Source organism: Cydia pomonella, chromosome 16 (assembly GCF_033807575.1).
Source record: "Cydia pomonella isolate Wapato2018A chromosome 16, ilCydPomo1, whole genome shotgun sequence".
Classification (NCBI taxonomy): Eukaryota; Metazoa; Arthropoda; class Insecta; order Lepidoptera; family Tortricidae; genus Cydia; species Cydia pomonella.
The window spans coordinates 9,609,611-9,621,126 of record NC_084718.1 but is presented as its reverse complement, the minus strand read 5'-3'; the positions used below and the strand labels follow the sequence as shown (position 1 = coordinate 9,621,126).

At 54.0% G+C, this 11,516-nt stretch overlaps 1 protein-coding gene across 1 annotated transcript in view; it reads right to left on the bottom strand.

Moving 5' to 3' along the window:
• Window positions 1–11,516, bottom strand: part of LOC133526125 (dyslexia-associated protein KIAA0319) — a 32,432-nt gene that overhangs the window by 4,955 nt on the left and 15,961 nt on the right. The window contains 8 exon segments of the mRNA XM_061862605.1: window positions 23–167; window positions 5,883–6,050; window positions 6,237–6,453; window positions 6,912–7,112; window positions 7,703–7,792; window positions 8,794–8,984; window positions 9,903–10,143; window positions 10,786–10,926. Coding sequence (XP_061718589.1) covers window positions 23–167; window positions 5,883–6,050; window positions 6,237–6,453; window positions 6,912–7,112; window positions 7,703–7,792; window positions 8,794–8,984; window positions 9,903–10,143; window positions 10,786–10,926 — 1,394 coding nt within the window.

The following is an 11,516-nucleotide window of genomic DNA, read 5'->3' as shown; positions in this document are numbered from 1 at the left end:
GTATATATGAAATGTTAGTCACCTGGTGCCCTTGTAGTGTCCGTTCTTCTTGTAGCTGTGCGGCGCCTCGCCGTTCATGAGTCGCGTCGCGAACGACGTGGTTTTGCTCTTGCTCTCGAACAACACGTCCGACTCCGTCTCCGATTCGGACAGGTCTTTGGCAGTGACTGCCAAACGAATAAATAAGAGATCATAAATATTTATAAGTGACAAAATTTCAGGTTGGGTTAAGTCTTTCTCCTAATATTTTTATTTCCATTTCGTTACCACTTTTCATAAACTTTGTATGAAGGTAAGGAACATTGTTACCGTCATACAAAGACTATTAGAATCAAAAGTCGATTAAAAGTAGATATTTTGGAACACTTTTTTCTTCTATTAGGATCGAATGAGCTCGTGATTCTGAGTAGAAATAACATAAAATTTTCCTAATCTGAAATCTAAAAAAAAGTATCGTGTAAATACATTAAATACAACTTTAAATCAAATGGTGGTTGGAGATATTTATGTCAGGCTGCTTAGCCAACGTGCCAATAATCTCTCGCTATCACTCTTTTATATTAGTGCGACAGTGACAGTTGCGTTTCATTTGCTACGGAGCGTTACTATTGTCACGTTGGGTACGCACCCAGGTATTGGTTGGCGCGAGAAGCTGCGTACTGCTGCGCTTCACGTTCCACAGAAATGTTGCTATCTTAGTGAAGATGTATGAAACAGCGTACGGCGTGTAACGGAGATCATGGTTTTAAAAAGTGCCGCAGCAGCCTCTGATTAACGGGCAGAGTCACTAGACTTGAGCTAACCACTGAGTTGCAAGGTTAGCGTACTCATACGGCTTGTCTTCGGGCGTCTTGGCGGCTCGCGGCGCGCGCACGGGTAATGTGACGCACCAAACGCATGTAAACCAAGCGGGGCGCTCATCTGTTTGAGCGAGCGTGAACAAAGTAATTACATTACACCACGCTGCTTAGTATGACTTGTGTTGTGGCGCGCAACTCCGTCAAGCCTCCGCAAGTCAAGGTCTCCATACTTCAAGAATAGAGCCGCGCGCAATGTAAGTTATGCTAAGCGCCGCGGTCAGTCTCAAGTCCACCAAGTTTGTTCTGTTAGTATAGAGTGCTCACACGGCTTGTCCTCGTGGTCGGCGACGGGCAGCAGCCTGTACTTGGGTCGCCGCGGCGGCCTGCGCGGCGCGCACAGCCGGCGCCCCTCCCCTCCACCAAGTCTGTTAGTATAGAGTGCTCACACGGCTTGTCCTCGTGGTCGGCGACGGGCAGCAGCCTGTACTTGGGTCGCCGCGGCGGCCTGCGCGGCGCGCACAGCCGGCGCCCCTCCCCTCCACCAAGTCTGTTAGTATAGAGTGCTCACACGGCTTGTCCTCGTGGTCGGCGACGGGCAGCAGCCTGTACTTGGGTCGCCGCGGCGGCCTGCGCGGCGCGCACAGCCGGCGCCCCTCCCCTCCACCAAGTCTGTTAGTATAGAGTGCTCACACGGCTTGTCCTCGTGGTCGGCGACGGGCAGCAGCCTGTACTTGGGTCGCCGCGGCGGCCTGCGCGGCGCGCACAGCCGGCGCCCCTCCCCTCCACCAAGTCTGTTAGTATAGAGTGCTCACACGGCTTGTCCTCGTGGTCGGCGACGGGCAGCAGCCTGTACTTGGGTCGCCGCGGCGGCCTGCGCGGCGCGCACAGCCGGCGCCCCTCCCCTCCACCAAGTCTGTTAGTATAGAGTGCTCACACGGCTTGTCCTCGTGGTCGGCGACGGGCAGCAGCCTGTACTTGGGTCGCCGCGGCGGCCTGTGCGGCGCGCACAGCCGGCGCCCCTCCCCTCCACCAAGTCTGTTAGTATAGAGTGCTCACACGGCTTGTCCTCGTGGTCGGCGACGGGCAGCAGCCTGTACTTGGGTCGCCGCGGCGGCCTGCGCGGCGCGCACAGCCGGCGCCCCTCCCCTCCACCAAGTCTGTTAGTATAGAGTGCTCACACGGCTTGTCCTCGTGGTCGGCGACGGGCAGCAGCCTGTACTTGGGTCGCCGCGGCGGCCTGCGCGGCGCGCACAGCCGGCGCCCCTCCCCTCCACCAAGTCTGTTAGTATAGAGTGCTCACACGGCTTGTCCTCGTGGTCGGCGACGGGCAGCAGCCTGTACTTGGGTCGCCGCGGCGGCCTGCGCGGCGCGCACAGCCGGCGCCCCTCCCCTCCACCAAGTCTGTTAGTATAGAGTGCTCACACGGCTTGTCCTCGTGGTCGGCGACGGGCAGCAGCCTGTACTTGGGTCGCCGCGGCGGCCTGTGCGGCGCGCACAGCCGGCGCCCCTCCCCTCCACCAAGTCTGTTAGTATAGAGTGCTCACACGGCTTGTCCTCGTGGTCGGCGACGGGCAGCAGCCTGTACTTGGGTCGCCGCGGCGGCCTGCGCGGCGCGCACAGCCGGCGCCCCTCCCCTCCACCAAGTCTGTTAGTATAGAGTGCTCACACGGCTTGTCCTCGTGGTCGGCGACGGGCAGCAGCCTGTACTTGGGTCGCCGCGGCGGCCTGCGCGGCGCGCACAGCCGGCGCCCCTCCCCTCCACCAAGTCTGTTAGTATAGAGTGCTCACACGGCTTGTCCTCGTGGTCGGCGACGGGCAGCAGCCTGTACTTGGGTCGCCGCGGCGGCCTGCGCGGCGCGCACAGCCGGCGCCCCTCCCCTCCACCAAGTCTGTTAGTATAGAGTGCTCACACGGCTTGTCCTCGTGGTCGGCGACGGGCAGCAGCCTGTACTTGGGTCGCCGCGGCGGCCTGCGCGGCGCGCACAGCCGGCGCCCCTCCCCTCCACCAAGTCTGTTAGTATAGAGTGCTCACACGGCTTGTCCTCGTGGTCGGCGACGGGCAGCAGCCTGTACTTGGGTCGCCGCGGCGGCCTGCGCGGCGCGCACAGCCGGCGCCCCTCCCCTCCACCAAGTCTGTTAGTATAGAGTGCTCACACGGCTTGTCCTCGTGGTCGGCGACGGGCAGCAGCCTGTACTTGGGTCGCCGCGGCGGCCTGCGCGGCGCGCACAGCCGGCGCCCCTCCCCTCCACCAAGTCTGTTAGTATAGAGTGCTCACACGGCTTGTCCTCGTGGTCGGCGACGGGCAGCAGCCTGTACTTGGGTCGCCGCGGCGGCCTGCGCGGCGCGCACAGCCGGCGCCCCTCCCCTCCACCAAGTCTGTTAGTATAGAGTGCTCACACGGCTTGTCCTCGTGGTCGGCGACGGGCAGCAGCCTGTACTTGGGTCGCCGCGGCGGCCTGCGCGGCGCGCACAGCCGGCGCCCCTCCCCTCCACCAAGTCTGTTAGTATAGAGTGCTCACACGGCTTGTCCTCGTGGTCGGCGACGGGCAGCAGCCTGTACTTGGGTCGCCGCGGCGGCCTGCGCGGCGCGCACAGCCGGCGCCCCTCCCCTCCACCAAGTCTGTTAGTATAGAGTGCTCACACGGCTTGTCCTCGTGGTCGGCGACGGGCAGCAGCCTGTACTTGGGTCGCCGCGGCGGCCTGCGCGGCGCGCACAGCCGGCGCCCCTCCCCTCCACCAAGTCTGTTAGTATAGAGTGCTCACACGGCTTGTCCTCGTGGTCGGCGACGGGCAGCAGCCTGTACTTGGGTCGCCGCGGCGGCCTGCGCGGCGCGCACAGCCGGCGCCCCTCCCCTCCACCAAGTCTGTTAGTATAGAGTGCTCACACGGCTTGTCCTCGTGGTCGGCGACGGGCAGCAGCCTGTACTTGGGTCGCCGCGGCGGCCTGCGCGGCGCGCACAGCCGGCGCCCCTCCCCTCCACCAAGTCTGTTAGTATAGAGTGCTCACACGGCTTGTCCTCGTGGTCGGCGACGGGCAGCAGCCTGTACTTGGGTCGCCGCGGCGGCCTGCGCGGCGCGCACAGCCGGCGCCCCTCCCCTCCACCAAGTCTGTTAGTATAGAGTGCTCACACGGCTTGTCCTCGTGGTCGGCGACGGGCAGCAGCCTGTACTTGGGTCGCCGCGGCGGCCTGCGCGGCGCGCACAGCCGGCGCCCCTCCCCTCCACCAAGTCTGTTAGTATAGAGTGCTCACACGGCTTGTCCTCGTGGTCGGCGACGGGCAGCAGCCTGTACTTGGGTCGCCGCGGCGGCCTGCGCGGCGCGCACAGCCGGCGCCCCTCCCCTCCACCAAGTCTGTTAGTATAGAGTGCTCACACGGCTTGTCCTCGTGGTCGGCGACGGGCAGCAGCCTGTACTTGGGTCGCCGCGGCGGCCTGCGCGGCGCGCACAGCCGGCGCCCCTCCCCTCCACCAAGTCTGTTAGTATAGAGTGCTCACACGGCTTGTCCTCGTGGTCGGCGACGGGCAGCAGCCTGTACTTGGGTCGCCGCGGCGGCCTGCGCGGCGCGCACAGCCGGCGCCCCTCCCCTCCACCAAGTCTGTTAGTATAGAGTGCTCACACGGCTTGTCCTCGTGGTCGGCGACGGGCAGCAGCCTGTACTTGGGTCGCCGCGGCGGCCTGCGCGGCGCGCACAGCCGGCGCCCCTCCCCTCCACCAAGTCTGTTAGTATAGAGTGCTCACACGGCTTGTCCTCGTGGTCGGCGACGGGCAGCAGCCTGTACTTGGGTCGCCGCGGCGGCCTGCGCGGCGCGCACAGCCGGCGCCCCTCCCCTCCACCAAGTCTGTTAGTATAGAGTGCTCACACGGCTTGTCCTCGTGGTCGGCGACGGGCAGCAGCCTGTACTTGGGTCGCCGCGGCGGCCTGCGCGGCGCGCACAGCCGGCGCCCCTCCCCTCCACCAAGTCTGTTAGTATAGAGTGCTCACACGGCTTGTCCTCGTGGTCGGCGACGGGCAGCAGCCTGTACTTGGGTCGCCGCGGCGGCCTGCGCGGCGCGCACAGCCGGCGCCCCTCCCCTCCACCAAGTCTGTTAGTATAGAGTGCTCACACGGCTTGTCCTCGTGGTCGGCGACGGGCAGCAGCCTGTACTTGGGTCGCCGCGGCGGCCTGCGCGGCGCGCACAGCCGGCGCCCCTCCCCTCCACCAAGTCTGTTAGTATAGAGTGCTCACACGGCTTGTCCTCGTGGTCGGCGACGGGCAGCAGCCTGTACTTGGGTCGCCGCGGCGGCCTGCGCGGCGCGCACAGCCGGCGCCCCTCCCCTCCACCAAGTCTGTTAGTATAGAGTGCTCACACGGCTTGTCCTCGTGGTCGGCGACGGGCAGCAGCCTGTACTTGGGTCGCCGCGGCGGCCTGCGCGGCGCGCACAGCCGGCGCCCCTCCCCTCCACCAAGTCTGTTAGTATAGAGTGCTCACACGGCTTGTCCTCGTGGTCGGCGACGGGCAGCAGCCTGTACTTGGGTCGCCGCGGCGGCCTGCGCGGCGCGCACAGCCGGCGCCCCTCCCCTCCACCAAGTCTGTTAGTATAGAGTGCTCACACGGCTTGTCCTCGTGGTCGGCGACGGGCAGCAGCCTGTACTTGGGTCGCCGCGGCGGCCTGCGCGGCGCGCACAGCCGGCGCCCCTCCCCTCCACCAAGTCTGTTAGTATAGAGTGCTCACACGGCTTGTCCTCGTGGTCGGCGACGGGCAGCAGCCTGTACTTGGGTCGCCGCGGCGGCCTGCGCGGCGCGCACAGCCGGCGCCCCTCCCCTCCACCAAGTCTGTTAGTATAGAGTGCTCACACGGCTTGTCCTCGTGGTCGGCGACGGGCAGCAGCCTGTACTTGGGTCGCCGCGGCGGCCTGCGCGGCGCGCACAGCCGGCGCCCCTCCCCTCCACCAAGTCTGTTAGTATAGAGTGCTCACACGGCTTGTCCTCGTGGTCGGCGACGGGCAGCAGCCTGTACTTGGGTCGCCGCGGCGGCCTGCGCGGCGCGCACAGCCGGCGCCCCTCCCCTCCACCAAGTCTGTTAGTATAGAGTGCTCACACGGCTTGTCCTCGTGGTCGGCGACGGGCAGCAGCCTGTACTTGGGTCGCCGCGGCGGCCTGCGCGGCGCGCACAGCCGGCGCAGCGCGCGCGCCACGCCCCAGCAGCCGCCGCCCAGCGCGCACAGCAGCGCCACGCCGCCCAGGCTCGCGTACACCACCGACCAATCTGTACACATAACATTCAGTCTAGAGCCTCCTGGGTCCCAAAGACCTTTGCTTAGGGTATATTCTAATATACCTTTTTGACTTCTAATAACTTTACACTACATTAGTCGTAAAATTTGGAAACCGCAGTCCGTCTCGGGGCACTGCTGTCGCAGCACTTGTATAGTGCTAAGCCAACAGTACTGACCGCAGTCGGGCCCTCGGTGCGGCTGCAGCTGCGCGAGCAGGCTCTGCATCCAGAAGGCGTCGCAGCGGCAGGCGCGCGTGGCGTCGTCGCACACGCCGCGGCCCGAGCAGGCGCTGAGGCAGCGCGTGGTGCGCACGCGCGCCGCCGCCTCGGGCCCGGCCGCGGCCGCCGCCGGGCGCGACACCTCCAGCGCGCGGATGCCTTCCATCGCTTCACCCTGGGGTAGGGGTAGATAACGCGAGGTTAGGTGGGGATATTACGTCTATCAAATTAATACAAAATTCGAATCCGATTGGTCGTATGATTACAGTCCGGTAGCGGAACGACCGTGCAAAGTTGAGATACTGATTTTGCTATAACGTTCTATAAACATTGCACGCAGCATCGCAGTTCATGTGGCGGATGGCCAAGGGGAGGAATAGGGGGAGCAGCTGACCCCCCTGTCCCCTCTTGGCGACGTCCATGGAAGCTAGCGAATGCCTTCTCCTTGACCCTGAGGTCGATTAAGTAAATATATGTATATGACATACGTATTTTAGTCACCTAAATTAATTACCGGCACCATACGGAATGATTTTATTACTTATCCATTCAAAACGTGCTGTAAAAATCAAAAATATTTTGATATATACACATATCCAACAAAATAACCAATTTGTTGAGTGTTATACTTACATTTTCCCACAAGAAGAATATAAGCTGTGTGTTCCCCGAGTCGATTTCCCCGCGTACTTCTGTGACATTGATCTTGACGTCGTCCTTTAGTAGAAGCGTCATTTTCTGTATGAGCGACTCCAGCTGTGTTTGCGTGAACGATGATATGGGAATATTGAGGGTCATCTCTAGTAGGTTGCGTTCCAGACGATCTGGCTTCACCTGCAAATAAAAAAACCAAATATTTAAATAATCTTTTAACACTAAGCTTAAACTTTTTGTTTATTGGGTTGGTTCCCGTTTGCAAAACTACGTCCAGTTGAAAATGTACCTAATAGTGATTATTCTGACAATAAAAAAAAAAACCTAATCTAAAAGCAAATGGCCTGGAATGCACGAACAGTGTTGTTTTGTGTTTAACTCCAACTTCAGATATAAACATACATAACTAAACATAATTGACCGCAAAACTGAGGAATTAAGGCCTCAATCGAATTTAAACTGTCCTGAGTCATACTGACTTAAGTCACAACCCCTCCTTTAACGACAGCGCACCTCCCCCAACCGGTTACCTCATTTGCGCGCGACGCTGCGTTCAGCAGTACGCAACGCGCGGCCATCGTGAACGCTACTCATGCACTGTTAGTGCTTGAAAAGGTGACCTAGGATCCCCGAAACATGTTGCGCGAGTGTCTAAAATTACGTGAGTTAAACCGTATTTTTTGGCTTAAGTTGAACTAAGACCTGCCTTTTCTTTGTATCTGTAGTATTTAACAGTTTTATGGACGGTTTCCCACAGCTGGAAAGTTTACCTGCACGCTGACGGTGTCTCTGTCGGAATCTCCCTGGTCGTCCGTCACTGTCAACTCGAACACGTAGCGGCCCGGCTCTATGTTTGTTAACTAAAAGCAGAGACAAGTAAATTAGTGAGTGCTGAGTAGGTATTTTACCTTTATATGACACCGCGTTGTATGTGGCACTAATTATTACGTTTGTAGTTTAGCTTAGGGCATATGAAATGTTTTATTTTATTTAAAAATAACGCATATGTTTGGAGTTTGTGCATTCTTTTACATCTCTCAAAGACATCACTAGATGGGGCCCTTACATCCCTAGGAAGCTCCTACATTTTAGCAAGAGCTAATTTGTCTCAACTCAATGTCAATACATTGTGCCCATGAGCATTGCGAGATATTTTAACATTATATTCCTGATCATATTTAAAGACTAATTTTTAAAAACTTTTTTGAAATTCGCCTAATTTCAGAGTTAAAGCCACTTACAAAAAAAAAACTTCTTTGTATTGTTATTTAGTGCAAAACGCCTGGCGATGTTGCAACTATGGGACCTATTCCAAATGATTTTTTTTATAGATGTCAAAAAGTGACAAGTAACACTGCAAAAAATAGATTTTACAAAAAAAGTTCAAATTGCAAACAAAGAATCGAAAAAAATAAACAAAAACAATTTTTTTTACTTGGCAGTAAGAATGCATAACACAGTGTAAAAAATGATATAATGACGGATCTTCATGAGATTTATCATAAGTACGGGCTCCTTGTCGGAGTCAGTATGACGGTGCCGTCGCGCAGGCCTCGGAGCGCGTCCACTTCCATTATAGTGTTCGCTTTAGAGTAACTGTTATAACTATACTACAACAGTTATGTCGGTATTTCATTTTAACTATCACTCATTGCTAGAAAAAGTTGCAGGTATAGTTATAACTCACTCGGCACGGGCACCTTGTCCGAGTATACGAAGCTGGCAGCCAAGCCCGAGCCCGTCCACTTCCACTATAGTGTTCGCTTTAGAGTAACTGTTATAACTATACTATAATAGTTATGTCGATATTCCATTTTAACAATCACTTAGAAAAAGTTCTAGGTATAGTTATCTCACTCACCATAAGTACAGGCTCCTTGTCAGAGTCGAGGATGACGGTGCCGGCGGCCAGGCCGGAGCCCGAGCGCGTCCACTTCCACGACACGATGCGGAAGTCGTCCGACGACTTGGACCCGTTCAGAATAAGCACCGGCAGCGGCAGGTACAGTACTTGGTTGCCGCCCGCGTTCGCTTTCGGAGGACTATTCTGGTCTACAGATAGAAATGGATCGAATGGGTTATTAGGTTTAATTTTGTATTAAGTAGAGACGTCTAACTATACCACAAGACCACAACATATTGTGAAATAAGGGAAAAAATTGCAAAATTCACAGTCTTTATTTCAAAAAAACTTTTGGGGCGTAAGAATGTCTGATAAAACTAGGTACCCACATTTTCAGGTAACATAAATGACATTATGTTTGAGTAAATAAAATAAAATTATAGTAAAATATAAAAGTATAATATTGTAGTAGCCCTACTTATAAGAGAACTATTTGCATTAAAATGTAGTTCTTTTACCATGGAGAGCACGTAGTAGTCAAAGTATGCAAGAATATTGCGCATGTCAAGTGCATGCAGCGTTGTGCGATTAGTAATCAAATACATCCATATTTAATACAAGATTTTGCCGACACCGTACCATAATGTATAGATTTATGCATATAACACGCAGCATGCTTATTGCTAAATTTATGTTGTACTCGTAGTGATTCTAATCAATTAGAAATATCTAGAATCGGAAAATTTATTTCCACATTTTGCCTTGTTTTAATAGTCATTGAAGAAATCATAGCCATTGCAGTTTACTGGACAATAAAATCAGCGAAAACACTACTTATATATACGGATGAAGGCACCTAATTGTAATGCTAAATATAACGCTGAACCGATAACAGAATGTAAATGATAATGAAAATTGAAATCTATCTTTCATATTTAAAGTCCAAATTTGTAGGCAGCCAACCTAAAAAGGCCGTTAGTCATATTATGCAATTAACGCTGCAGTAATGAAACGTAACTTCCGATATCATAATCTAAAGTGTTTAATCAAATTTGTCATCAAATGGAAATATATTTATACTCCGATTTCAGATATTCTCAATCGATATTCGTATTCCATAAACTTACTCTGAGCCACATTGACAGTCACATTATCCGAGGCCGAATTCCCGTTATCGTCAAGTACAGTCAGCGAGAAAACGTACTGGCCCTTCGTGAGGCCGGTCGCGTTGGCGACGGACTCATTGAAGTTGAGGATGGTACTGTTAGTGGGGCCGACGAGGCAGCGCCATGTGTATGCGACTATACGGTGATCGTCGTGCGAGGCCGAGCCGTTGAGGGTTACCGACGTTTGGGGGAGAGATATGAACTGGAATGAGAGTTGTTTTATAGTTAGTGGGACCGACGAGGCAGCCAGCATCAGGTGTAAGGGACTATGAGGTGGCCTTCGTACCAGGCCAAGCCGTTGAGGGTTACTCACGTTTGGGGGAGGGATATGACCTGGAACTGGGGGAGAGATATGACTCTCGTAGGAGGGCGAGCTGTTGAGGGCTACCCGCGTTCGGGAGTGGGATATGAACTATATAAAATGAGATTTGTTTGTTAGTGGGGCCGATGAGGCCGCGCCATGTGTATGCAGTGTATGCGACTATACAGTGATTGTAGTGCGAGGCCGAACCGATGAGGGTTACCGACGTATGTACATAGTTTAAAAAAACTAAAATCAAATACCGTTGCTTTATAAAATGCTGTGTAATAATAGATAAAACCGGCTGTAACAAAACATTTCTTTAGCATTTTCCAGAAAAAAACGTTCCGAGCTTCTTTACATGATTTTGTGCCTTTTATGTGTATCGCGACCAAACATTGTATCCCTTTAAATTAAAGTACCTACTTTATACATCATTCCGTATCCATAAACGAGTAAGAGACAGAACACATGTTTATTACACTCTCATGCTGTTATTAACATGTCTGGAAACTACGAAAAGTTGCATGCAGTAGTGCCCACCTGGTCCGGGCCGGCGTGGGCCTCTGGCGGAGTGTTGGTCGGCGGCTTGACGAACACGTGCACGTCGGCCGCTGACGTCTGACCCGAGGAGTCCGTCACCTTGAGCACGAAGGTGTACATGCCTTCCGATAAGTTTGATAGCTGGTAAACAGAGAGTAATGTTAATAAAAGGAAACAAAAATCTGGAAATAAGTTACTTTGCTATAGCTAATTGTATTTAGTTATGACTTATGATACTAGTTTTGGGGAAGCTACTGCCGTCTAACCCCCAACTCACAAGGTAGGTTAGGTTATTAGAATTACCATTTTGTCAAGTGAGTGGGCTCATAAAAGTTAAAAGATATATAAAAGTTCTCAAACAAGCCTTCATATCTCGTATTGTTCCTCACCTGAAAGTTGCTTATAAATATGAAAAAAAAGTGGCTGTGACATAATCGGACAGACAGACGGACATGACGAATCTATAAGGGTTCCGTTTTTTGCCATTTGGCTACGGAACCCTAAAAAGTGTTATAATCAAGCTTTTCAATCTCGTACCTTACATAGGCCACTCAGCAAGCTTCGTTGCCTAAACACGGTACTCGACTGAAAAGCTCTTTTTCTTTTTCTCTTTATTAGGGTAAACAAACAGCCACTACAAGTACTACTTACAAAAATAATTACTATATTGTTTACAATATGTGTGGCCCACAGCGATTACCACTAATTAATATAAATAATATTAATTCAGA